The sequence below is a fragment of the Lissotriton vulgaris genome, chromosome 10 (assembly GCF_964263255.1).
Source record: "Lissotriton vulgaris chromosome 10, aLisVul1.2, whole genome shotgun sequence".
In the NCBI taxonomy this organism is placed as follows: Eukaryota; Metazoa; Chordata; class Amphibia; order Caudata; family Salamandridae; genus Lissotriton; species Lissotriton vulgaris.
In genome coordinates this window covers 441,168,157-441,195,804 of record NC_141698.1, presented here as the reverse complement: position 1 = coordinate 441,195,804, position 27,648 = coordinate 441,168,157, and the positions used below count along the sequence as shown (strand labels likewise).

Here is a 27,648-nt window from a genome sequence, read left to right as displayed (position 1 = left end):
GCCAAGGTGAAGATGAAGTCCGCTTGGACTTCTTGTGCCTCTTCCCCGGGTGTCCCGAGGACCTCAAGTGGGATCAAGAGGACTTTCAGTTTTAGGAGCGGTCCTGTGACCTACTCTTTTTTGGTCGGGCCAGGATCGCTGCGCAGTCTTGCTGGATGGTGTTGACAGCAGCGCTGAAAGGCCTTCGGAACCATGGCCCGACAGTTCGAGCACTACTTTGAATCATGGTCGTGCTCTGGTGCGAAAAGAAAAGAACAGCCGTCTGCGTGCCTCTGTGGCCCATATATAGGTACTGTGGCATCATAACCAACGCTACTGACAATGTCAAGCAGAGCCGAATGGAGCCACCTGACAGCGTGCACAAGGAGTATTGCTTAGCAAAAGTTTCTGGATGCAGCCTGACGCCTGGGAAATTCAAAGGTAAGTAATCTGCAGCTAGAAGTCTCTATCAGATATTGATGATTCTGTCTTCTCTCTTCTTATGAAGTGTGTCACCACGTGCAGGCGCTCATCTATTCTCCTCTGGATGTTTTGATGGTTTCGATATAGATTTGGGGTGTCAGCTTTGGTCTGTAGATGATATCGGACTTTTGTAAGGACTATGGCGTGCTTCCAGTTTAACTTCATGTGAAACGGGTGACAGCCCTTCCCAAGACAAACTGCATTATCTCTCTTTTCAGAAAGTGTATGATATACTCAATTCTATATTTAAAGTGCCTTCTACTGTGTAATGTGACAGGCGGCCTGAAATTATGTTTTTTGCGAGACGTTTTTATGATGTAAACTTAGGAAAGATCTCTTTGAAAGAAGAATTTGCAGACTAAACAAAACGACGGCATTGGAGACAAACAGGAAATGTACCAGAATTTTAGAAACAAAATACGAAGTAAGGAACAAAATAGTGGCAAGGAAATAGAACAGTCTCCCACAAAAGTATGCAGAAAACGGTGAGACCTATTAAATGTAGCTCTCAGGCTCACTGCAGTAGTTGTTGCTAAATTTTGCACCTATAATAAAGTGAAAAACAACAGAAATAAAAGAAAAAATACCTATCTGCAAGACAAAGGCTTTTTTGTACATACTATTCGATTAGCATCAGCTCACAGGATGATAATCAGACCAGCCAGACCCTTCAAGACGTCGTTTGTTTAAGCTGCTGTTATGCTTGGCTACCTTCATTCATATTTTCCTTTTCCAGTATCCTGAAGAGCTTGGCCATAGACAGATCGTTAAGAACACCACTAAACCTAGTCAAGCCTATCCAACAGATAGATTGAGGTCCTACAGACGACTTGCCAACAAACATGCCCACCTTTATCCTCAATCTGCATCCTTTGGAGTAGATATGGAGTCAACTGGAGCATGAGAATGAAACTGCGGTGCTCATGTTCCATAAAAGTTAACAGAAATCTGCAAGAGACTTTCTATCCCACTGGCCAGTGGAATCCTAGGAACCTAGAGAAAGGCAGTTCGGAGATAACATCACTACATAACAGACTTGGTGGTCACTGGGTGACAGTTGAATGAGATTCCCATGTAACTCGCCTTCAATTAAAATGAGGTAATTAAATGGAACGGTTTGTCTGAGCCTTTCCCGTATTAAAGCCTCTCAAAGTAGCAAACTTTTAGGGTACCAGAAAGGAAAGTGAAGTGACAAACTGTAAAAAAGAGTTTTCTACTTTTGCATATTCCTGAATCGGCTACTGCTGCTCGTTTCATTGAACAGAGCCGTGAAAGAAACCAGTTTACCTGTTTAGAGTGCTGCCATGTTCCAGGTTGGTGAACAGTAGAATGGGCTGGCACAATGCAAAGCGTTCCGGGATCCAAGACCAAATGTCCCTCATCTCTTTCACGGACACTATTTCAGAGCTGAAGTTTTCTGCGTGTACTGCCAGGTGCACATTCTGCCTGTGAGATACAGTATAATGATTTAAAATCAAAAGCGGCAAGGTGCAGTAACAAACTCAATTATTGTCGCTGATGCTTTCTCACCCACGCCATTCATAAAGGGGCAATTTATTTTTCGAATTTGAATGCAACCATCTTTTTAAAATAAATTGACATTCTTTAAATGCCAATGCCAGATTAGTGGTCTACTTTCGTGTCTCCATCCCTGCATTCTCAGCACAATGGATTTACAAAAAGAATCACGCTTCGTTGTTATAATGAAGCAAGAATTTGTAAAACCTAGCAAATGACAATATTGATCACGAACGGATTTGTACATCTGTCACCGCACCAAATGAGGGAAGGGCTGCAAAAACAGACAGACTAGCCCTAAATAATTTATCGGTTGCAGTTTAGTTTGAAAATATGTTTACATCAGTAAGAATTCCTCAACTGTATGAATCATGCAATTAAAATGCAAAATATGTTATTCTAGGGTATCATGGGCAAGTTACATTGAGTTAGTAGATACAAGTCATTACTTCTGCAATTAGGAAGTTAGAAGCCTATTTGAAATTATGCACCATGCATAAAAACCAACTTCAGAGGGAAAATATGACAATCAAAAAATAAATACTGAGCGCATGAAGTAGAACGTGCATTTTTATTGAGCATATTAAAAAGTGACACATTTCATAGCAGATGTATATTTACCACGTAGAAAGAAGCATCTGTACATGAATGGACTGCTCATAATGGACACAAACTACTTATCTCAACTTTGAAAATATGTTATTATGGAAAATATGTAACATTTTAGAACAGCCAACACAAGATAGTGAATGGAGGAGACGGATGGGCACAATCTACTACTATTAGCAAGAGCCAGGAAACCACCATGTTCCAAAGGGTCAAAAAAGGAAGTGAAATCCTAAATGGGGAGCGGATGGAAAACTGATGGTGGGAAGGCTCGCTGACGGGGTGTGCGATAAGGCTGAGGTGCAATAGAGTTGAGACGGGACGCAGTGTTTGAAAGGGAAGAAAGCAATTGGAATATGTTCCGAAAATGGATTAAAAAAAAACTTTTTGTGCAGATTTATATAGCGCGAACTCGGCCAGAAGGTAGTGGAGCGCTACATTCATGTTTTGGTAGGCATGCAGAGATTAAGTGGTTATCCACAATCACAGGATGCTAAACCGACACAGAGGCTCGAAACTGGCTTCCCAGCTACAAATTCGGCAGCTCTGGCCGTAAGGGCACATACTCTCCCTTTAGGAAAAAAAACACCTACCAAGCCTCAATAGTTGGATCTTGAAAACTCGGACGGTGTTAATTGGCTAGGGGGCTTAAGAACAGAGAACACCTTTCAAAATCCATTCTACTGCCAAGATAGTATAGGGGCCTCGCCATACCGCCAAATTAGCCGGCAAGACATGTCTGATACGATTTCCTACGAGTGTGGCCATGGGGAATCTAGGTAAGTTTTTCTTTACACCGTTATTTTAATCAGTCTTTGAAATCCATCAAGTAATTCAGATTATGTGGGACTTAAGAGCAGCTTATGCCAAGCACTGCAGTGGTTCTTGAAACTACGGAAGTCAGATACTACTGCTACATCATTGAATTGCCACTTTCTTTCCAGTGTTTCAATTTCAAGGGGTATCTAAATCGAAAACTGAACACACAGTTGAAAACTGGATGTGGGGTTGAACAAGGCTTTCAGTACATGTATTGCACACAATAACAATTTTTATAAAGTTTCAGATCTTTTAGCAAAAGAAATAAGACTTTACTTTTGTTACGTAAAAACTGTCTAGTAATTACAGCTCACCTTTCAGATTTAACATCTGAAATGGTCTGTAGTTACCCTGTACCACCTGTTGTGCGTCGCTTATCTGGGGGCATTGTGTAGCGGGATACGGGAGGACAAATCCAACAAGGTGCTTCAGTTCTTGGTCTTTTACAGTCTTAATGCACGTATAGAGCACAGTCACTGCTGGGGCAGGGGGAATGTACCAGTCAGGCACTGGTTTGTGCAGGGAAGCAGCAATCGTCAAGCATTTCCAATTACCCGTCTGACAGGGAGTCCAAAAGCATACAAACATTAACTAAAAATCTGTTTTCGTCTGCTAGCCTTTACCTTAGGCGAGTCAAAACCAACTGCCTCCTGGAGATGTGCTCTGGGATACAGTGGGGGGCATGGCTTTCCAACGATGCTCAGAAAACCTTAATAGATATCCCCTTTGATGGCTTTAGCTCTTTGGAGCCAAGTCGGACTCGCCTCTAGAACGATGAAAACAAAGCAGGGCTACTGCTCTCTCTTTTGGTCTAACTTTGTCTTTGGCCTTACAAGTGCACCTTGGGTGCTCACAAAGTTGGTGGTGGTAGTCGCAGCCCATCTGCTTAGGTTAGGAATACAAGTCTTTCCATACCCCAACAATTGATTGCCAAATGAGGGCTCACCTGAAACAGTTGTGAACCACTGTTGACATTGCTGGGCTTTTCCATCAATGTGTCGAAGTCACAACTAAGTTCTTCGCATCAGTCCCACTTCTTCTGTATAAATGCCTGATACAGTGATCATCTTTTCCCCTGCCTCAACGAGTCCAGGACATTCAGGCTATAATCTCCATGTTTCATGCATTGGCCTGGTTCTCAGTGAGAGAGGCTTTGAGACTTCTTAGCCTCTTTGCCTCCTACATGCGGACCATGCAAGCTGGCACATATGTGTTCTACAATGGGATCTAAAGTCTCAGTCGGCTCGGTATCAGTGGAACTGGTCAGATTCCATCCAAGTGTCGGAAAAGACTGTGAAAGATTCAAGGAACCCCGCAGCCAGGAAGGCCCCGGGTGTCGTGCGGTGAAGAGCAGTGGGAGTAGCGGGACGAAGGAGAGCTGTGTTTTGACTTCATGTCTTTTTTGGATTTCTTGGACCTACCACTGCTTTGTGACTTCAATGATAATCAGTGAATACATTGGCTTCAGCCGAGAGATCGATTCCTTGCCCTCAACCGTGATCAGACCTTCTTTGACTTCCTTCTGCATTCCGCAACCATAAGCTTGGCTTCCCGGTCACGGATGAACTTGCTGTTCATCTTTGCACAGCAGTTCCATGACACAGAGTTGCGCTTGGAGCCGAGACACTAGAAACCAACATCATGGATGTTGGTCAACAACATCTGGCTACGAGAGTCTCTGAATGGTTTGAATCCTTTAGTTTTAGGTGGAAACATGTCCCTTGCACACTGAAAATTGAAGGGAAATAATTCTGCCAAGTTAAAAGGATTTGATGGCACACCTGCTCAATCTCAAAAGACGCAGAAAAAAGTAACTGATATCAGCACACAGGCGAGTTGCAGATATAGTTGCCCCATCATATCTGGGGTGAGACAGATCCAATGCAGAGCCGCATGATGCCACCAACCGATGTGCAAGGGAATTGCTATTGAAAATTCTCAGGATCCAGTCTAGAGCCTGGGGATATTCACAAGTTGAGGATTCTGCCATTAGAGGTCTCTATCAAAAGGAAAGAACAGCAAATGTATTTAGCCTTAAGACCTGAGGGGGTTCCTAGAGGAAATGAACTTGCCTGTCATAGATACAGTACTGCCTCACAAGATCGGGGAATGAGGGTGGTGGAGGCACCTGGTGCTAATGGCGCTACTGCTGCAGAATTCATTTAAGTGTCCAATAGTTGTGAAATGATAGACTTGCAGTGTTTCAAGGAAACGGACAGAGACCATCACAAGGATGAACTCTAACAGAGGCAGAGTTATGATTCCCTCTAAAGGCTTGGGGCCCCTTGTCTAGTTCCAATGAGTTAATACTTTTATTATGTTACCTTCAGTTGAGTCTGTACCCCCACAGTTTTGTGACCCACTGACAAGCAAGGGACCTCCTGTGTGATAAGTGGGCCATGCCGAGTCTTGACTGACTGAATTATTTTTAAAGCGCTCTTATGCCGAGGCGTCTTGGCGCTGTAGAACGGCCGGGGATACAGAAGATGGTTAGGACGTGGAGAAGAGCAAGGTTTTTAGCGCCTTCCTGAATCTTGTTCTGTTCTTTTCGGAACGCAATACGATGGGCATGCTGTTCCACAGCTTAGATGCTTGATATGAGAAGGATTTTCCGCCCCATCGGGCTCTCTTTATTCTGGGAACAAGGATTAGATCTAGACTGCCAGATCTTAACGTGCGCGCAGGCATGTAGCGGGGGAAGAGGATTTTAATATCTTCAGATGTTTCCCCATAGAGAGATTTGTGGACCAGACAAAGGGCTTTGAATTGAATTCTACGCCTTACTGGGAGCCAGTGAAGTTCCTGTATGGCTTTAGATGTAGGGTGTCTCTTAGGGAGGTTGAGTAGAACTCTCGCCGCTGTATTTTGGATAGACTGGAGCCTAGCAAGCTGTTTTTCCCCTGTTCCAGTATACAGTGCATTGCAATAGTCTACCCTAGACATTATTAACGCGCCCACTACTGTCTTCCTAAGAGTGAAGGGTATGTAGGGCAGGATTTTCCGAAGCATCTTTATTGTTTGAAAGCAGGCCGAGGTTACCCGACTTATTTGTGCTGTGCAAGAGAGGTCCTTATCAATCAAAGCCGAAATTTCTGACCTTTTCGGCTGGGACAGGGCAGGTGCCGGCCTCAGGAGGCCATCATAGGTGACTCCAGATTGATGGTTTTTGGCCGAACTCGATCACTTCCGTCTTTTCGGTGTTAAGTTTTAAGAAGTGATCGTTCATCCAGTTTTTGACGTCTGAAAGACAGTTCCTGAACCCGTGGCTGTGGCTTCCACCGTCTGGGAGAGTGACACTACTAATTGTGTGTTGTCGGCGTACGACACGAGATGAAGGCCATGGGATTTTATTAGTGTAGCAAGAGGAGTAACGTACAGATTGAACAGCGTGGGTGACAGGGCCGATCCCTGGAGTCTGCTCTCATCTTCCTAGTCCTGACTGTCCAAATGTTGTTTTGATACCTCCATGGCTAGCCTTGGTCAATTGGAGCTATTTTGGCGACTAGGTCCAATACTTCGCTTTCCCAGGACCCGGCTTGGCAAAGAATGCCCTACTCTGATCGTTGTACAGTGCAGTGTTTCCAAACCTTCATCCCCTACAGATCATTGGCGGCTCTGGATGTGGGTGTCAATGTCTCAATGTTTGCTTTGGTAATGATGTGCAGGGTGGAAAGCTAATGAGGGTCAGCTTTGTCGGTTTGAAGTTAATTTAGAGTTAGTTATAGGTAGCAAAGCAAAATACACTATTGTCAGGATACCACCCCAGTACACCCCTCTGCTCATCATATAACAGGGCCTTTTGGGATACTAGCTGCATATTAAAGTGCAACAACAGATCCAACCTCCTGAAATCATATCATCCCAGCTATACGTCAACCTACCCTGCCTCAACCTTGCTGGATCCCCTGCTACTGTAACTGCCATTCTGAAGGTACATTTGCAACCACTTTTATTGCCCAGGACGGATGTTACTGCAGAGATGGCCTGCAGGAAACCACTTACATTAGTATTCCTTAATGAAAAAGGCACGCCAAGCAGAAACAGCTGTTACCATACCTAGCCTCCAAGTCGCCTGACCTAGCACTTAGAGAAAACACATTTGCCTGTGACATAAGTGGTAAAATAAAAGAGGAACTGGGTTAGGAGAGTAGTGAAAAGCGGTAGTCAAAGTCCAGATGCCTTTAACACCTTGGCTGCTAGAGGTTTCCCCTCCGGTGCTGCAGTCCCAGATTTACCATTGTTGATGACGAGCTCAGCTCGTCATCAGCACAGCTCAACCGTGCCTCATAACGAGCTCAGCTCGTCATGAGCATCGAAGAGGTTAAAGCACCCTTTTTGGATGCCATCTCGAGGGTAGTCAAAGAGGAAGGGTCCACACAAACTGTGACTGGCAGTGACTGGAATTTTGCTCTTGATCCATTCACAGATAGGAAAGGTCCAAAAACACAGAAAGACATTGTTAATCATGCGTTGTCACAGACTATCACGACCTGGAGGAGCCTTGGTGCACATCCCACCCTGAGAACAAGGAATATACTTTCATGTTCAGCATCCATGGTAGATGCACATGTATGGATTACTTTCTCACATCAGTCTTGACCCTGTGTGACCACTACTGGTAGTTCTATGAATTGAGGGAGGCATCTCTGATTACTCACAAGTTAGGTTTGACATGTACTTTGGACATGTACCTATCCGGTTCTCTTCCAAACGACAGAGAATTCATATCTTCAAATTCAACCACCCTTCAGAAATACCTCCTTACGTCGACACCTGCATCTGTACCCAAGTCTGAAAAAGGACTGCATATAGTCATCAAAAGGTATCTGAGCGGCGTGTAACATGGTCCTGAGGTTAGCATGACCAGGGACTCCCGCATTAGCAAGAACAAATTTAGGGTGACCAGGTCGAACTGGAATAGGACATTAAAACCCTAACTACCACTCACATTGCAGGTTCGTGGAGGGACCGGTGGCATAACATTGAACGTAAGAAATAAGAACAATGCCTCATTGACGCATGGTCAAATCTCAGTTGACCAAAGCCCCCAAATATTTGAATTTAGAGGAGTCCCTTCAACCCATAGCTGCACACATCTTCTGCCCGCCCGGACAGGTTCGGGTGGAGGACGGTTCCCTGCTGCTGCGACAGAAGATCCTCCCGAAGAGGCAATCAGATAAGGGGATCGATGGTCATACTGAGTAGCTTGGCATACCAGTATCTTCGTGCCCAATCCAGAGCCAGAAGGATGACTTGGGCCCAGTCACGCCGAATTTTCTTCAGCACTCAGGGCAGAAGTGGTGTAGGTGGAAAGGCGTACAACAGACCGCAACTCTACTACTCGCAACGAAAAGCATCGCTGAGCGAGTGCAGCCTTGGAAATTCCAACGGGCAGAACTGATGACAATGTGCATTCTCTTCGGTAGCGAATAGATCTAACCAAGGCTCTCCCAAATGCAGAAAGATACCTTGCCCCACATCAGAGTTCAGATGCCATTCGTGATCCATCAAGCACCAGCGGCTGAGTTTGTCCGCCCTAGCGTTCAGAGAATCTGCAAACCACCAAGGTAATGCCTTGATGTTCCAGTCATGTCCAGAGGCGCAGAGCCTCCTGAAATACGGTCCACGACCCCACACCGCCCTGTTTCTTGCAATACCAAAAGGCGATGGGGTTGTCCGTGAACACCTGCACTACACTTCCCCGGACAGAGGGAAGGATTGCTTTCAGTGCAAGTCGGATCACCCGAAGCTCCAAAAGGTTGACATGGAGCCGGGACTCCGCCGGAGGCCAGAGGCCTCTGATGGATGAAGGGGAGCTTCTGAGAGGGACTCAGGTGCGACTTCAGAACGCTGATGGTGAACCCCAGCAAATGTAGGAGGTCAGCCGTAGTCTGGAGGTGGGAGACGACTGCCTGGGGCGAGCCCGCCTTCAACAACCAGTCGTCGAGATAGGGGAAGACTGAAACTCCTGACCTGCGCAGATGAGCTGCGACCACCGCCAAAACTTTTGTGAACACCAGAGGGGCGCTGGTAAGGCCAAAGGGAAGCACGGCAAACTGAAAATGCTTCTGGCCTACCGTGAACCGCAGGTAACGTCGGTGGGCCAGCAGGACGGGGATGTGAAAATATGCGTCCTGCAAGTCCAACGCTACCATCCAGTCTCCAGGGTCGAGGGCAGCCAAGACCTGAGCCAGAGTCAACATCTTGAACTTCTCCTTCCGGAGGAAGCGATTGATGTTCCTGAGGTCCAAGATGGGGCGCAGGCCCCCTTTCTCCTTCTTGGGGACCAGAAGGTAGTGGGAATAACACCACATCCTACTTCTGGCCCAGGAACGCGCTCGAGGGGCGATAACTTCCTGTTGGAGAAGCGTAAAGTGATCTCCCGTCATACGGTGGAACTGAGGTAGATTGTGTGTGGATGGAAAGCACACAATACACACTGAGTGTGGATCTGCCAGTGCCATTTTCTTGTCACAGGAAGGACACTTCCTGAATAAAGCTGGCATTCTGACTGGAAAAAAACAGTGGAAGTACACAAAAACAGTAGAAGAAGTCTTTAAAAACCAGAAAACGTCTAATTTTCTGAAAAATTCTCTTCAAAAATCAGTTTTAGTCAAAAAACTGAAGAGCTCAAGCTCCAGTATCCTCTCAGAAGGAGCAGGAAAAAAGAACTGACCTAACTGCCACCTGTGGTGCATCATGGGAGCAGGGGGTCGCCTACAGGTCTTAAAGGCACGGTACCACTACTCTAATGCCTTAAAGGCAAGGTGTCAGTTTTCTTTGTTTCTTTATACTCTACTGCAGCCTACTGGCAAATGCCTGCAATTACAGTTTTATTCTATGGCAAAGCATTGTTATGTGACAAATGTTTACTGCTCTTTCTTCCTTAGGGGCTGGAGGAGTTTAGGTGCTACTATGCAAACCTATGTAATTTCAGCCATTTAGGCTGTGTGTGTGTGTTATATATATATATATATATATATATATATATATATATATATATATATATATATATATATATATATAACTACAAGGAACCTGCGCTTCGAAGCACACTCTAAGTTTAATCCTAGTAGCAGCTCGGCGACTTCCCTTCCAGCAGATAAATTGGCTCTGCCTTACCCGTTTCGGAGCTGTGATGCTCTTTGTTCACAGGCATACATGGGAGGCACAGGAAATCAAAGAAGGCATCTTTCCAGCATGTCTTTTATTTTGCCGTCATTCAGCACTTGGTAACATTGCTGCATGCTGTACTTAGAGTCTTTAGTAGTCTTTCTATAGTAGGCTTTGGTGTCCCCTTTGCAGTTTTACACCATAATGGGTCCTGCGCATTCCCTTGCGATAATTAATTTATATTTAAAACTGCCCTCCAGTGGGCCCCCAGGGCGAAGGTCTTCCGACGATGAAGCTGATTGAATTCCCCAGCCGGAGACTTTGCAGAGTTCAAGTGTCTCCCTGGCCCCGATTCAGGGTGGTGCAACTTCGGAACAGTGGACTGCCGCACATCATTTTAACTATAAGGAACCAGCGCTTCGAAGGGCACTCTAAGTTCAATCCTAGTAGCAGCTCAGCGACTTCCCTTCCCGTGGATAAATTGCTGCAGGAGCGGAGGTGGAATGACCTGCGCGCTGGCTCCCTGTGCTGCCACCGCAGCCACCACGCCGGCGCCGAGGTTGGTTCTGCTCAGGCTTCTGGCTGAACGAAAGTGTAAGGGCGCCCCTTCTGTGGCCCCGAAAGGTAGACGTGGCCGGGCTTGTGGTGGAGAGACCCAAGGACTTGGCCATAGCCCAAGAGTCCTTGAAACGCTCCAGCGCACGGTCTGTCTTATCGCCATACAGTCGAGTACCATCAAAAGGCATGTCCATGAGGCTACTCTGGACACCCCCTGAAAACCCAGTGGACCGCAGCCAGGCGTGGCGACGTAGGGCCACCGTCGTGGAGATCGTCCTACCAAAAGAGTCGGCGGTGTCCAGCCCACACTGGATGGCGAACTTTGTGGTGTCCTTCCCCCTCTGCAACAGCTTGGGAAAGTACAGCCCGAACCGCCTTCGAGCATTGGGGCAGTGTCTGTGCCACCATGTCCCACACAGCGTGAGAGTAGCAGCCCAAGAGGCATGCAGTGTTGACTTACCACAGCCCCAAGCTGGCAGAGAAAAATAATTTCTTGCCAAACTGCTCTAACTTCTTTAATTCCTTATCCGGTGGGGCGGGAGGGAATGCGCTTTGGGAAGATGACCAGGCACTCCGGAGTCGGATGGTTTGTTAAAAAGGCAGGGTCACCCGGTGCCGGCCACGTTCTTATCCACAGGAAACCCTGTGGCTGGTCTAGACCAGGTGCCCATCAAAACATCCGTCAAAGCCTCATTGAACGGAAGCAGAGGTTCCATAGAACATGCCACCGGCTGAAGTACTTCAGTGAGGAGGTTTGTTTTGAGAGTGACAGTAGGCAGATCAAGGTCAAGGGCCTCTGCTGCTCTACGGAGCACCACAGTATATCTGGAGTCCTCCTCCATGACAGCGGGAGACAGAAAACCAGGCTCAGAGGGGAGGTCAAGGCTACCTGCATCCTCCGATTCCTCCGCCCACTCCTGTTCAGACTCGCACTGCCATGCAAGAGGGTCCTCAGACCCCTCTCAGTCTTCCCTCTCCTCCACCTCCCGAGGCACAGGTTGTTGGGGTGGGGGAGGAACAGGGGAATACAAATGGTCTAACAGTGCAGGGAACGGCGCCGGTCGGCGCCAATCCGGCTCCCTGTCCCAATTAGGGTCCGAAGCCGGAGCAAAATTGTCTGGAAACCGGGCCAAGGGTAGAGGTGGAACGAACAGGAGCAATTGTGGCGTCGGGAATAGAGCACCGGGGGCGACAGGGCCGGAGCCGCTGGCATAGGACCTTACAGCGCGGGTGGCAAGCAAGGGCACTCAACTGGGACTGCGGGACCCCAAGGTGCGCCGGCGGGAGCCCTAGACCTGAAAAGGCAGTCCATGGTGGCAACAAATTCTTGCACCTGGACCTGAGTCGCTGATGGACCCGGATAAGGTGGGTAGGCCGTGGGACTCTCAGGCTCCAACTGAGCCGCGGGGGAAGAACCCCTGCCCCACACATCCGTGTCCAGAGACCGACGGGGGGATGTCGGAGAGCGTAAATGCTTCTTCGGCTTTTTCTCGTGACGTCTCTTTACCGATTATGAGGGTGAAGAAGGTCGGTCCCTTGAGCGACCCCAGGACCTCGAACAGTGCGGAGTGGAATGCCGGGCCTCCAGCAGCTTTCGGGACGGCTCCCCAGAGCCTTCGGAACCATGGCCAGACAGTCAGAACATGACCGGGAGTCATGGTCGCGCTCCAGACAGTAGAGACAAACGCCGTGGGGGTCAGCCGGCGCAAGGCGACAGGCCCCGGAGGATTTAAACCCAGGCATCTCTATGCGGCACCAGGAGTCAAGACTCAAAGAAGTAGAGACAAAAATTCTCAAAAAAGTTAATCAAAAAGTGCCTAGGGTACGTCCTCTAACCGGATCTGCGCTTGCTGGCGCGGAAAAAGAAAGAACGGACGTCAACATGCATGGGTGGCGCCTAAGTAGTCTCCGTGACATCATCTCAGCACTTACCACGCCAGCGATAGATGTGGAGCCGCACGACTCCACATACCGACGTGAAGGGGTACTGCTGACGAAAAACTTTCCGGATCCAGTCTGACGCCTGGGGATATTTTAAGGTAAGGAATCTATCACTAACGTGTATCTTTCAGATTATATGAATAGTGGCAAGGCGTGCTGCTAAGTATTTCACATCACAAGTAACGGACTGTTTTGGCCACATGCCAAAATTGCCATTTTCCATGACTCCTCTGACCTAGAAGCTACAACGTCCCACTGAAGGTCACCGATAGCCAGTGCATTTTCCACTGAAAAGATTTGCATCCTGTGGAACCCGTGGATGAATCCCATTGGTACAGAATTTGTGATAGATTGTCTACTAGCTACACATCAATGTATACCCTACAGTTTATTTGATTGACTGCACTGTATAATTGTAGAAGGAGTCCTTGTCGGGACTACTGTGGGGTATTTCCTGCCACTTATGAGCCAGAGTCACACCTAATTAACATCTAGCCTATCGACGCATGTAGGGTGCCTACACATGCGTCCCTCTTCCCTCTCCCCCTCTGGCCATGAATGCGGTTCCTGGGTACCAGTGAAATTGCCGATCTGGCAGATTTGGCCCATGGAGATCATCATCAATGCAGGTAGTTTCCATATTACAGCTCGACCTGCACGTGAATAAAATCACGTCCACATGCATGATGCTGTTACGCATGTTGCGTAAAGTTCTGCCCCTTCTCCCCGCCCATGCCAGGCCGGAAGTAGTTCACGGCACTATTCTAAGCCGTTTAGATTATTGTAACGCGCTACTCTTGGAGACCCGAAAAATCTGGTGGGGAAGTTACAACGCGTGCAGAACATGGCCGCCAAGTTGGCCCTCTCATGGCCTAGGTCTAGTTCTTCTACCTTGGCTTTCAGAGAGTTACACTGGCTCCCGGTACATCTGAGGGTGCTGTACAAAGCCGCGTGTTTAGTATTCAAAGCTGTACACCATCAGGGTCCGATCCCTTTGCAGAACATGTTCTCTTGGTATTCTGCCTCGCGACCTTTACGTTCCTCTTCTGCGCAGCTGTTGGTAGTTCCGAGGTTTCAGAGAGTCAGGATGGGCGGCCGTTCATTCAGTGTGGCTGCTGCCAAGCTGTGGAACTCCCTGCCTCTTTCTCTGAGAAGCCACAGCAACTATCTGCCATTTCGGAAAGCTCTAAAAACACACCTATTTCCAAAAAATGCTGCGTAAGTGATTAGTGCCGTTGTTTAAGCTCAAAGCGCCAGGATGCCCTTTGGGTGACAGGCTTGCGCTTTATAAGTATACTAAATAAATAATAAATAAATACTAAATAATTATCCACTGGGATGTTGCTCACTCAGGCAAGGCACGCCACTCATCACACCCACTTCCCCTCTACCAACCCAATCCTCTAACTTGGATCTTCAACCAACACCGCTCAACACTGAAAGTGGAATGTTTCTAGTCTTTGTTGTTGGCCCACTGTTACACCTATTAGAGCCTGTATGCAAATGGTAACTAACTTGTTTTCTCCTTCCCAACCTTTCCTCCTACTCTACAATCTCGTACGTCAGATTGCCTTGCTGCCATTCATTACTGGATGACTTTACACTTCCTCATGTTTAACTCTTCTAAAACAGGTCCAGTTTTTTCGCTTCGCCACCATAACACCTTTCAAACCTACCTTCATCTACTGCCTGCCAGACACAGATCTACACCGCCGGCATAATAACTAGGAGCACTCAATAACTCCTCCAAGCTGATGGAATCCTTCATTACCTCTATTGCCACAGCAGCTAAATATCTTAAATAAACAAAGAATCCATCCTCTAATTACTTCTGCACTGCCAAACCAATGATCATCTTACTAGTTATATGCAAACTGGAGTACTACCACTCTCTACAGGTGGACTTTCATCATTATGCCTTCGCCTCCCTTGACAAGGTTTTAAAAGTTTAACTATAGTATTTTTCAATCTCCCCAGATTGTCCCCTACGTCAACATGAAAACTTCACACTGACAGGATGTGCGCTAAAAACAGAGTCCATGACAAACTCTTTACACCGAATTTCAAGCCCAAGCACCAGGTTACCTTTCAGAGACTTCTACCAGGTATATCCCTTCCTGCTAGTTATGAGCAATTATTCAGCGCCTCCATACAACACCCCAACCACCCAGAGCACCTCTAGATTCTTATATGTTCTCCTGCTTCAACCCTTTAAATGAAATGCTTTCCCATTAAACACAATGAGGCCAGGCCGAAACTACATAACTTTAAAATTAATCTAAAAACTCAACTCTTTAAACTAGAATGCTACAGATTAATGTGTTTTCCGCTCATGGGCCTCACAATGTAAATATCCTAAACATTATTTTCGGTGGCGATTGTATACACTCTGCTGTGAAGTATTTTACATGTCTATTTGTTCTTGCTGTTCTTATTCTGCAACAAGTTTTTTTTTGTTAACATCTGTTTTAATTTTATTAGTTTATGTTAGCTCACACTACCCACTAATTACGGGATGCCTACATGGCCTTCCTTACAGCATATCTGTTGAAAAGTTTACCTGTGGTTTTAATAAATAAATAAATAAATAAAACAGGTTTAAGTAACAAAGATAGAGGAGTCTCAGACCTCCATCTTTCTTGGGAAAGAAGATGCAAAAGAAGAGTCATTCTGTGCCACTTTTTTCTAGAAGTACAACCTCTATGGCCTCGAATATCCAAGCAGGGCAAGAATTGCTCCCTCCAAAATCGAGGGCACTTCCTGGTAGAAGAAGTGTTGAGCTAGTGAAACGTGGGAGGGAGATAAAAGGTAGGGTTTAGCCCTTGCAGAGTATGCGGATGACCCAGCGATCCATCATGAACCCGATTGGTAGGAAAATGGGAGACTGGAAGATGGAGGCTTAAAAGGGAATGGGAGATGTTAGGCTCGAATGCTGCTTTTATGACATCCACCTCTACCAAAAAAGAAGCAGTTCATTTGCTGGAGCATTTGAATTGGCTGAAAAGGTGGTCTCTGCCAAAAAGGCTGGGCCCAGATGTAGCCTCGAAACTTTCTTTATTTGTGGCAGAACTGAATCTCTCAGAAAGCCAGAGGCACCGACTGAATTTTACCATTCTTGAAACATTCCAGCGACGAGTCTGCCAGAGAAACTTGTGGAATCTATCCAAATCTGATGTAGTGTTAAAGCTTTGACCATATATAGGTGGATGTTAAATCTAAGCTGTACTTTGAGAGTTTAGAAGCGTCCAAACAATCATTGACCATATCAGAAAACAGCTTTTTGATGTGGTCGTGGAGACTGATAAGACAGTTTTGCTTGTTCACACAGGGTGCACAGCTTCGCTGTGAAGAGGATGAGGCTACGAGATGCAAAGACCTTGCGTTCTGCTGAGTTCCACACTTAGCCTCTGGGCCTGAAGGAATTACATATGGGTTACATTTTGTGATCAAACTGGGGCCACCAGACTTTACAGCGAATGCTGTGACAAGAACCTGAGGTCACACATGGCAGGAAGGAAAGGTCAATAACAACGTGGACTAGACCACGAGGGTCAGTACAACGCAAGCAGAACAACCTTTACCGTAACCACCCATATGCATGCTTAAGGCAGTCAGTGCTCTAATTGCGGAGGGGAGAGGAGCAGGAAGGATCGGGAGAGGAAGGACCGGGAGGTGGCTTGGTAAGTGGAGCATGGGGCTGGGTTTTAAGGCTTGGGGGAGAGTTGTCAGGCAAGTTTTTAGTGCTCAGGGCGGGAAGCTGGGGTTGGGCTACTTTTTAGGGCTGGGGCTGGGTTTTGGGTTTAGGGGGCAGTTTTCAGGGCTCAGGGCCAGTTTTAGGGCTCTGGGAGGGGGGCTGGGGTCGCGTTTTGGCTAGGGACTGGGTTTTAGGGCTCAGTGTGGAGGGGAGGTCAGGGTAGTTTTTAGGGCTGGGGCAGGGTTTATTGCAGGGCAGATTTTGGGTCTCAGGGAGGGGGGCCTAGGGTGTAATCTTTAGAACGCATATGCCTTTAACAATCATTCCTTTACAATGACATTCGTTATAAAAGGTATGCATGGTAAATGCATGCATTGTAAAGACGTAGTTGTGGTTGAGACTGTGTTGTTAAGGAATGCGTTGTTCGGTCATACAACAACAGCAGGACTGTGCAGGCTAGTCTTGTGGATTGCCAGGACCAAGAAAGTTTTTCCCCAGGCAGCCAGGATAGCTTCTTAAAATTACTTGTTGAAAGGTAGCAGAGGCTCCAAAACAATAGAGGACTGGAATATATCAGTGGCCTTAAGGGGAGCAGACAATGGTACAGAGGACCACTGATTTCTCCACTCGATGCCATCCCAAAAGAGATTTTTTTTAAAGCAGCACCTGTCCATTTTATTGGGCACTGGCTGCTTGAAAAAAACAGCTTCTACACTGTGGAAAGCAAATACAGGGATGGAGATCTGTTATCCCTGCATTCACAGCCAATCACAAGGACTCGGAAATTGTGATCTGCCTTTCATATTTATTAGGCTGGTTGTTTTGTGACCCACTGTGAATGAACAATTTGCAGTGTGACCTAGAACTACAAAGGTGTATGTATGGGGCATCCGAGATGTAGATAGTTTGTGGATGGTTTATACATTGTCATGTACCATTCTTTAAAAAGGTGAGCCTTCTACTCTTCCCTAAATAGCAGCAGAGTTGGGCCAATCCTGATTCAGATGGGGATGTTGTACCAGATCTTGGCTGTACAGATGGAAAAGGCCTGATGCATTGGTTTTTTTTTTTATACTTCTTAGTCTGTAGTATGATGGTGTCCTGGCTGCGAGTGTCGAGAACCATCAAAGATGGTGAGCTTTTCTGCAAGATAAGCGAGGTGCTAGAGGTGAGATCTCTGTAAATGTTGCAGCTGGTTTTTAAATTTGGCAAGGGCTCAGAAGGGGTTCCAACGGGGACCCATCAAGATAGGAATGATGTGATCATATTTCTTCAGGCCCTGGATAAGACACACCGCATCACATAGGATAGGGAGACCAGTGTGGAGTCTGGGAAGACATGGAGCAGGCCATTACTATCATCCAGGTGCAACTACGAAGGCTTGAACAGCAGCTCCGAAGCCACTTTCTGTAAGAAACAGTTTCACTTTCTTTAGAAAAGAAGGCCGGTACCAGGTCTGCTTTTTTGGCAATTTGTTCTTTTAAGAGAAGGTTGAGGTCCAGGGTGAATACATGCGACTTGGCATTCAGTGATAGTTTAAGTTTGAAGCCATCAAGGTTGACGTTATTTAGCGAAGTTTGTACTGTTTCTTGTTCTTGTTAAAAATAGAAATTATTTCACTCCGTGCTGCTCTTACCTGCCATTGTTGGGGGCTCTGTGCTGGGGGCTTCTGTGTTGCTCCGGGCATTTGCTTCAGCCGCACTGCCTGTCCCGCCGAGAGAGACGGCCACGGACTACAGCTCCCAGTGCGCCTGAGGGTGGCGCATTCTACACGTCAGCATCAAGCGCCCGGAAGCGCTTAAGAGAACGCGGCGCGGGGCGCGCGCAGGCGAAGCCCTGGCCAAGGGCGGGCCCGTCTGTGCCCGTCAAAGCCCGGAGGAGCCTGGGCTGGGCAATCTCTCTGACATCTGCTTTCTGGAGGCTATCACCTAGAAGGTACTGTTGACACATACTTAGTGCGTTTATTTTAAAACGTCTAAAAAGTGCATCTGTCAATAATTGCCGTAGTTAGTGGGGTGCGCCACCAGTACTAATCTATCATGACAAAGCGCAAGGGAGCAGCGGGAACTCTGGATGCCTTCATCGTTTGGACTGAAAGTTTACTCACACATGAAATTGTGCTTACCGAACGACGCCTGTCCCTGGATCTCCTAACTGCAGAAATAAAAGCATCCTTGGATGCCATAAACCAGGGTGATATCCCCCATCATCGTCTTTCCCTAACGCCGAACTTACAGACAATGCCTGAAGTAATGCCCTCGTCATCGCCAACGCTGCTGATAATGGATACTCCCCCTATCGCCACACCTAATGGCCCCAGAATTGTAACCCGGGCGCGTGTTTCTAAAACCATGGCTCCAAATAAACTACTAGAGCCTGCAGCAAAACGGAAACGGGTTGCCCCCCCCTAAATTAAAACCCAAAAACCCATCCAAAATTGTAAGAAGTGTGGACCTCCCTATACATGCAGTGTCCACTTTTTCCACGGGTACTCAGACTGATGACGTCCCATCTACATTTAGAATGGATAACACTATGGATGCCTTGGAGTCAAGCATGAGAACCGCGATGAGTTACACAAAGGCACTCTTTGAGAAGAACTTTAGTTCTCTGCAAGATAGACTTGATCAATTGGAATGCTTGGTTACATCGGAGTCTTCCACAGAGAGACTTGGAGGCTGTTTTAATCCCCTAACCACTAATCCCACTATATTGGCTAACCCCTGCCAAACATGTTCTAAAATTCAGGATCTTATTGCTGTAAAGCCTATTGCTACCATGGTTCTGGGCTGGAGGATTGCACTGAGTAGCCCTCATCCCGACATCATAAGCTTTTGCAACTGGGCACCCATCTCCGCAACGCTATTGGGCATAAGGATAGATTGGCTAATGTAAGACTGGTGCTTCCTAGTACTTATTCCAACACTGATGTCTTGAATCTCCCCCCAGCTTCTTGTCCCTATGTTTTAATCCTGGCGGGTGTTCCTTGTTTAACAGGCACTGGGAGGGAGTTGTGGGTTGATTTGCGGAACAAGTGTGTGGATTGGCTCAAGAAACAAAGGTTTCAACCCCTCCAACCTACATGAAATTTTAATGGTGCGTAGAGTGGGGTGGGGTGGCCAATCCCCAAAAACATCACGGGAGACTGCATGGTCATTAACTTTCGTAGGCCTCAGATGGTCCGTAATGTTTTATGCTCACGAGAGCAAACACTTGCACCACATACTGATATTTGTGCCCTCCCCTTGGGTTATGTTTATAAACCCCTCACTCGCCCTTACCCTAATGCGCCTGTAGTTTTACCTTTAGTAAACCGCTTCTCTGTCTTGTCAGATCTGGATATTCCTGACTGACAATCACACTTACGAATTTATTATGCTCAATTGTCAGAGAATGTAGGAGATCCTCTTCCCTTATCCCCTTCCACTATTCATGATAACTCACCCAGATCAACCAGAAAAGTGGCAGCCAACGATCTAAATGTTTTGTCCTGGAACATAGCAGGCCTACAGTCAAGGCTAGAAGACCCTGAGTGGCTTAGCTTAATAAACCAGCAGGATATTGTAATGTTTCAGGAGACTTGGGCCACCAAGGAGCCGCATCTTAATGGGTTTCAGTGCCATAACATTTTAGCTGCTAAACCCAGATTGGGCCGCCCATCCGGGGGCCTTTCTATCTGGATTAATATTGCTGCCGGTGGGAGTGTTAAGAATATACCAACTGATAATTTACATTTCCAAGCTCTTTTATTTTAAAGGAAAGTTTCTTTCTTTTTAATTAATTTTTATAATAATGATTTTAATACCTTTCCAAATAGGAATTTTATTGACCTATTTAATTTTATTACTAATTTAGAGTCCAGGCAAGATTTCGATAAAGTTGGTGGCATCTTGTTAGGCGGCGATTTTAATGCTAGGCTCAACGATGCCCTTTCGCATATTGGGACGAATGAGCAAGATACTTCTTAACAAAGGGGTGCTGAACTGTGTTCTTTTTTGAGCTCTCACAATTTACAAAATGTCATGGATATTACTGCCAATTTTTTACCGAATGCCCAGTTTGTGCAAACTTTTAGAGGTAGGGGGTGTTCTTCAACTATCGATTATTTCTTTGTTTCACCTCGCCTCGCTGACTGTCTATCAGAGGGTGTTGTCATCCCAATGAGTCAAAGGGACCACAACCCCATTAGGGTTGTCATGAGTTTGGAATTACGGCCCATTTTTAAAAGGGAATGTGGTGCTAGGAACTTATCCCCCACGACAGATAAACTTAGACTCAGATGGCGGGGTATTAATACTAAGGAAGTGTTCCGTGTCTTAGTTAGAGATAATATAAGTCTCTTTAACTAATGTCTGTCAGACACGGTCCCCTATCCCAAGGCTGTCTATGACTTTAAGATTTGTTCCGCCTCTACATTTTTATTATCAGCACCTCACAGGGAAATTGAATCAGGCCCCAGATGGTTCCATCGTGAGTTTTCAGCGGCAAATAGGGAATTGCGCAGGGCATTGTCTTCCAAACCTAATTGTCCTATTGAAGTGAGAGAAGCTAGACATAGGTATAGAGTGACAACAAACAAAAGGAAAACAGAGATCCTTGAAGATCGCTGGGATGTATTAGCAAGAGCAGCTGACCTAAGAAAGGGAGATGCCTCTTGGGCCGCTGTCAAGGACCTGCGATGTTCAGGCCAGTTCCTGAGCCCGATTAGCAGTACCATTTCAGGCGAAGCATGGGTGAATCATTTTGCCACCATTTATGCCGCACCACATTCGGGGTCGGCTCCACTGTCCTTCTGCCACCCACCGAGGATTGACAAAACTTTATCTGAGGTAGAAGATGGCATTACTCAGAGCGTAGGGAATAAGGCACCTGGCCATGATGGCTTACCCATCGATATTATTAAATCAAACTTGGAAGTCTGGGCACAGCTCCTCTTAAATGTTTTTAATAATCTTACCCTCGCCCCTCTTCCTCACACCTGGTCATCAAGTATTATCGTCCCTATTTTCAAGACGAGAGACCGCTCTCAACCTAGCTGTTACAGACCTATCTCTCTTATTGACAATACTTTAAAAATCCTCGGCAGGATTTTACATAATAAGATTTTGAGCTGGACCGAGGACAATGGTATTTTGGAGCGCTGACAATTAGGTTTCCGCAATAAGGTAGGAACCATTGAGCAGTGCCTTAATCTAAACCTAATCCTAGGTAAATATAATATTGCACGTAGATCAGTAGTTTATCTTGCCTTTATGGACTTGTCCTCTGCTTTCGATCTCGTTAATAGATCGAAACTTTGGACAGCTCTTTTGAATTATGGTCTGGATGAATCCCTTGTGCATTTTTTGGCCTACTTGCACAAGGACCTTAATGCTTGTGTCAGGATCGGTCAGGGGGGCGAAGTGACAAAAGCTATAAAAGTTCATAGAGGGTTAAGTCAGTGGTGCGTTTTAGCCCCCCTTCTTTTTATTATTTATATTAACGGGCTGCACAAAATCCTAACCCCTCTTTCCTATGATGTGCCCAAAATGATGGGCAAATCTCTCCCTGTTCTACTTCACACGGACGATGCAGTCCTTATTGGCCGCACTCCGAATGCTTTACGTGCCTTTGTCAAGGGGTTCGTTGATTACATGGAGTCCCTCGACCTAAAAACTAATTTCAAGAAATCTTTTATTATGTCCTGTGGCCCTAAGAAACGACAGCTAGGTTGTATTTAGGTCGGCGCTGATAAGCTGTGGTCTACTAACAGTTTTCCCTATTTAGGGGTGGTCTTTGCTGCGAACAACTCCTGGACTGAGCATATTGCTCACTCCAGGGGTAGGTTCTCAAAGGCCATCAACTCAATACTCAGCTTACCCCGTTCTAAAAATACTGGCACCATATTGGCAATTTAAAAATGTTATAAAGCCCAATGCATTCCCGTCGCCACGTGTGGCGCGGAGGTTTGGAGTATCCCTAAGAGCCGACCTACTCAATCGGAAGAGAACAGATTTCTCAGGAAGATGCTCTGCGTTCCTATTTCCACCCCACAATAGGTTTGTCATGAGGAATTGGGCGTGAATTTTATTGAAGATTTTATCCGTGCCTGCCCTGCTCTCTTCCGGCTTTCTATCTGGAAGAACCCTGCGGAATCACTCACAAGAGATATTATCACTGACTGTTTGAATTGTGATAAATGTATGGATATCCCTTGGCTCTCTGGAGTGTATAATAGCCTTTGCAGTATTAATCAAGGGAGTGTCTTTACCAATCATACTGCAAATGATCTCCCACATAAAAAAGATCTACGACATGCTTTATACACACTGTATGGCCGAGAAAGATTATGCAGGGAATCCTTGAAGACAACTGTCTATTTATTTGGCCCACGATTTTTTGATCCTACCCATGTCTCGCTATTTGACAAATCCGATGAGTCATTGGGAGCGGGGCTTATTATTCCGCCTAAGGGCAGGCACAATTAAATTTGCACTTTGTTTTCCCCTCGGCCACCACAATGAACTTTATTTTTTTCCTTGCCCGTGTGATGGCCTGAGTGGACAATTTGTTTTGCATTTTTTATTCTTTTGCACATTTTATATGAAATATATCAAATGGTTTTGAACTTCGAATTTTAAAAAATATAAACCCATTAGCTTGGAAAAAAGCTTATCTAATGATATTAACCCTGGATGATGTTGAACTGATCTTTCGTACTGGCACTTTTCTGCGAATAGCTGTTCGAGCAAGACAGACGATGCTTGACCAGTAAATTTGGTCCATTTTTGTATGTACTTTGGGATTTTATGATTTTTTTTATTTTTGCAGTGTTTTTATGTATTTGTACTTTTGTGGATACTTGGATATCCGAATAAAGTTCTTTGATGATGATGAGCAATTCGGTCTTGGTTGGGTTGAGCTTCAGACATGTGCTGGACATCTTAGTCTGAATGATATCCTTTAAGATGCTTAAAACAGAGGAGACTTTCAAGAGGAGTTATGTATCATCAGCATACTGGTGAAACCTGATGCAATTATCTGCCAATAAAGTACCAAGGCACCTACATGTAGAGGCTGAAGATGACAGAGGACTGTAAGGAACACTGTGTAACTCTGCAGGTGATGGGATTTTTTTTAGGACCTAGAGGTGCCATGTGAACACAATGGTGTCGGTTGGGAAGGTAGGAAGAAGACCAGTGAAGGCCAAGGTCATTTCCTGTGAATTCCATTTGAGATTTAAGTCTGCGTACGAGGGTGGAATGGTCCGACTGCCAGTTGCACTCCCATTTGCAAAACAGTCAGTGTGCGAAATGCACACTAGATCAGGACCCACTTCATTAATGAGTAAGCAGCTGGTATCAAGAGGGCATTCAGGACACATGACCTGAATCCTTATTGATTAACAAAAATGTGCACTGGTCAGTAATGAAAACAAGCAAAAGATTAGACAGGTAACTATGAAAAACAGATCGAAGGTGAGTGTGTAGCTACTCTTTGTACACTATGTAGTAAGTGTAATAACCCATGCATAGGGGTAAGCATGCACAGTACCAACAATACTTTGATTTTACTGATTTATAAAGTTATTTCTGGGTCTAACAGGATGGCAGTAGCTTATCCATGAATTGTGAAGCTGCAAAAGAAACACAGAGCTTTAATGAAATACATTTGCATAGCTTGCAAACATATACAATACGTATGTTAAAATATATAAAATAATGACAAACTAAATTACTTTATTAACAAATATGGATAAGTATGCACAAATGAAATTTAAAGCTCTGTAATTGTACAAGTTATTCAGTAACACTCGTAGTAAAGCATCTTTTTTTAGCTATATCAGTGAGGGAAGATTCAAGACTGCTGGGTAGTGTTGCAACGTAATCTACAATGTCCATTTATGTTCACTGAAAGACGTAGAGCTTATGAGTCACACAAAGCACATTAGCCAATGTTTTGACAGACAGGCAGATACCAACAGCCGAAATAGTGTTAAAGAAAGCAAAGACTGGGTTGAAGAGGCCAAGCAGGCAGATTTAAAGCAAATTATTATTATTGAAGACGTTCGTTAACCTACCTTTTATAAGCTGCACCCCTGCCACCCGAACAAAAGGTGTGGGAGATATGGAGAGGACAGGAGTATGTACAGAAGGAAAAAGAAATAGAAAAAAAGACATCAGTGAAATGCTACATGTCCAATTAAAGGACTTAGCGTGAAAAGCTTAGAGATAAAGACAAGAGAAGCACAAACCCGCCTATTTTGAACATTTAGTGTACACTTATGATATTGCTTTCCTCATTTGTTGGGTTTTTAATTTTTTGTGAATAGGAAGTACATAGTGCACACCAAGTAAGATAATGAAAACAAAGACAGTAACTGAAACCATTATAGGTGTTTTTCGTTTCCTGTAAATTGAAACTCAGTGGATCCCAGAGCTTACCACGGAGATCCCTAAATCGCCAATCCTCCAGAAATGTAAGCGTGAATAGCTAAACCCACTGCTTCTCTGCAAGCCGTAATAGGCTCATCGGGGTCACTGCAGAAGAACAATGTAGTCATTTCACGGACTGAAAAACATAAGTTTTATCAGTTAAAGGGGAACCTCATCTTTCTAACAGTCACTTCTCAACTGATTCTGGCATCAATACATTCTAAATGACCTTAGCAACAGGGCAAGGATCCACATAAGCTTCCCAATGTCCATTGGGTTTATTACGAGGCTATATCACAGGGGAGGTATTGAATCCTGAAAGCTTCAGAGACTTAAGCAAGTAACCATGTCTGGGTCTAGAAATTGGATTCCATTAATTTGTAATTCAATACCACAGGATTTCTCCTGTCATGAGGTTGCAACAGGTTAAGACTACCCTAGTGGTTTCACTGAATACAACAGCTTTCTCTAGACAGGAGGATCACCAGGTCTCCTTGGGAGTAGTGATAGGTAAGGTTGTCCACAACTTTTTTGCCAAACACATTTCCTCTCCTCTTGGCGCATTTCATGTCTGGCAGCAGAAGTGAGCTATAAAGCACGGAATAAAGAAAAACAAGTTTTTATAATAACAATTAACCACGAAAACAGGTAAAAAACATTTCCTTCAGCAGAACATGATCATCATACTCCATAATCTTTAGAATGGAAAAACATTAGACCTCTCGGGTAAACAGAAAAAAAGAGGCAACAATGAATTCATGAAAGAAAAATGTGCTGCATCAATGTACCATACCAAAGATATCAATCGTCTAACCCCGACTGAGTTGGAAACTTATGACGCAGCCATTCTCCAGGGGCGGCTTTGAAGCGCTGGACATGGAACTATACTATCTCATTGCTTAGGCCCACTATGCCATAGTCTGGTGCCACGCCAGGCCCTTCATGCCACACCTGGCCATTGAGCAGGGATACATGTCACCTACACCACTTGCGTCCCTGCTGAGGTCGCAAGTCCCGGGCAAGAAACTTACGCACCATACAGTCTCATGCACCAATAGTGCTTGGCAACGCTTGACAAAGGCAATGGATAATACTCTGCCCTATTCTCCACTACTGCTGTTGACATACCTCTCATACACCCCAGTCACACAGGAAGCGGGGTGCCGGGACTTGCTCTGCAAGAGGGGGCTGCATACATGGGGCGACCTATATCATGAGGGAAGGTTTAAAGACCAAAAGAGCTATTGACAGGAGACAGGGTTACCCCCTCAGAGGTGTTCCTTTACAAAAGACTCAAACATGAAATAGACACTAATACACTGAGTTTCCCGCATAAGCCAACCCCATTGGAGGTCCTTCACACTACATTAAAGATATCAGGCCCCTCACATGATGTGTCTCGCATCTATCGAGCTGCACTGCTGGAAAGGCCACCTGTGCCGATGGGTGCCAGATGTGCGCGGGATAGTAACCTGGAATCTCCTTTAACAGATATACAATGGGATTACTGCTGCGCGCAGACCGCAGAAATCACAGCTAGCAGTAGATTGCGCACCATACACTTTAAGATTTTACATAGAACTTATTCAAGCCCACACTGCTGCCTAAATACAAACTCCAGGAAGATGACCGATGTATGCGCGGTCATCAAGAGGGGGCTGACTTCCTGCATTTGGCGTGGTCCTGTGCCCAGGTCTACTGGCAGGAGGTGCTGAAGGCGCTAGTTGAAATGATTATGCTATCCTTACCACAATCCCCATTGCTTGCGCTCCTGGGATACACAGCGGACATCCCTAAGGCGCGCCGAAAGTTCACTGCATTGGCCCTGCTCCTGGCCAAGCAGAGGGTGACTTTCAGGTGGGGCAGAGGGAGGGTTCCCAAATTCAAAGACTGGCTACATGACTTAATCCATAGTAAAGACCAATTAACCATCTATGCAGAGTTGCTACCAATTACATCCCAACCTAAAGATATTTGAGGACCACTAATATCATACCTTCAGGAACACACCAAGGGTGTTCAGAATGCTACATCATCGGACACTCAGGGGGAACCATCTGAAGTATAGCACGGCAGAGTGTTGTTTGACAAGCGCATATTGTGAACATGATGTAGAGCTGATCTGCACGCAGTCCATGTGCGTCATAGGTCTCTTTCATTTTTCTGATGTTACAATGACCTATTGGTATTTCATGGATGGGCTGAATGTTGGGACAGGGTGATGGTATATGTCATGGTCCTGTGCAATTAAAGGTAAATATGAACAATAGTTACTTACCTGTAATCTGTGGTTCTCCAGTATTGGGGTCTTTCATAGATTCACATTCCTGAATCATTCCCAGTCGTCGGAGTGGGAGTCCCACGGTACATAAAAAATAAATAATATGTACATAATAACCAAAAAACCTTGATAATAAACAACCAGGAAGTAAAGTAGCCCTAAGCTACAAGAGAAAAACTTCCACACTCATGACTATCATAGTCATTATGTATAGTCTAAACTGCAGCCATCAGGCGACAGCA

General features: G+C 45.6%; 1 protein-coding gene across 2 annotated transcripts in view; it reads right to left on the bottom strand.

The window, feature by feature from the left end:
- Positions 1 to 27,648, bottom strand: part of TBC1D24 (TBC1 domain family member 24) — a 548,615-nt gene that overhangs the window by 252,960 nt on the left and 268,007 nt on the right. The window contains exons 3-4 of one of the 2 annotated variants that reach the window (XM_086941292.1): positions 24,771 to 24,788; positions 1,750 to 1,908 (exon numbers count right to left, since the gene is read on the bottom strand). In XM_086941292.1, coding sequence (XP_086797418.1) covers positions 1,750 to 1,908; positions 24,771 to 24,788 — 177 coding nt within the window. The remainder of the gene's footprint in view (positions 1 to 1,749; positions 1,909 to 24,770; positions 24,789 to 27,648) is intronic. The other variant, XM_086941293.1, reaches the window with a different exon arrangement.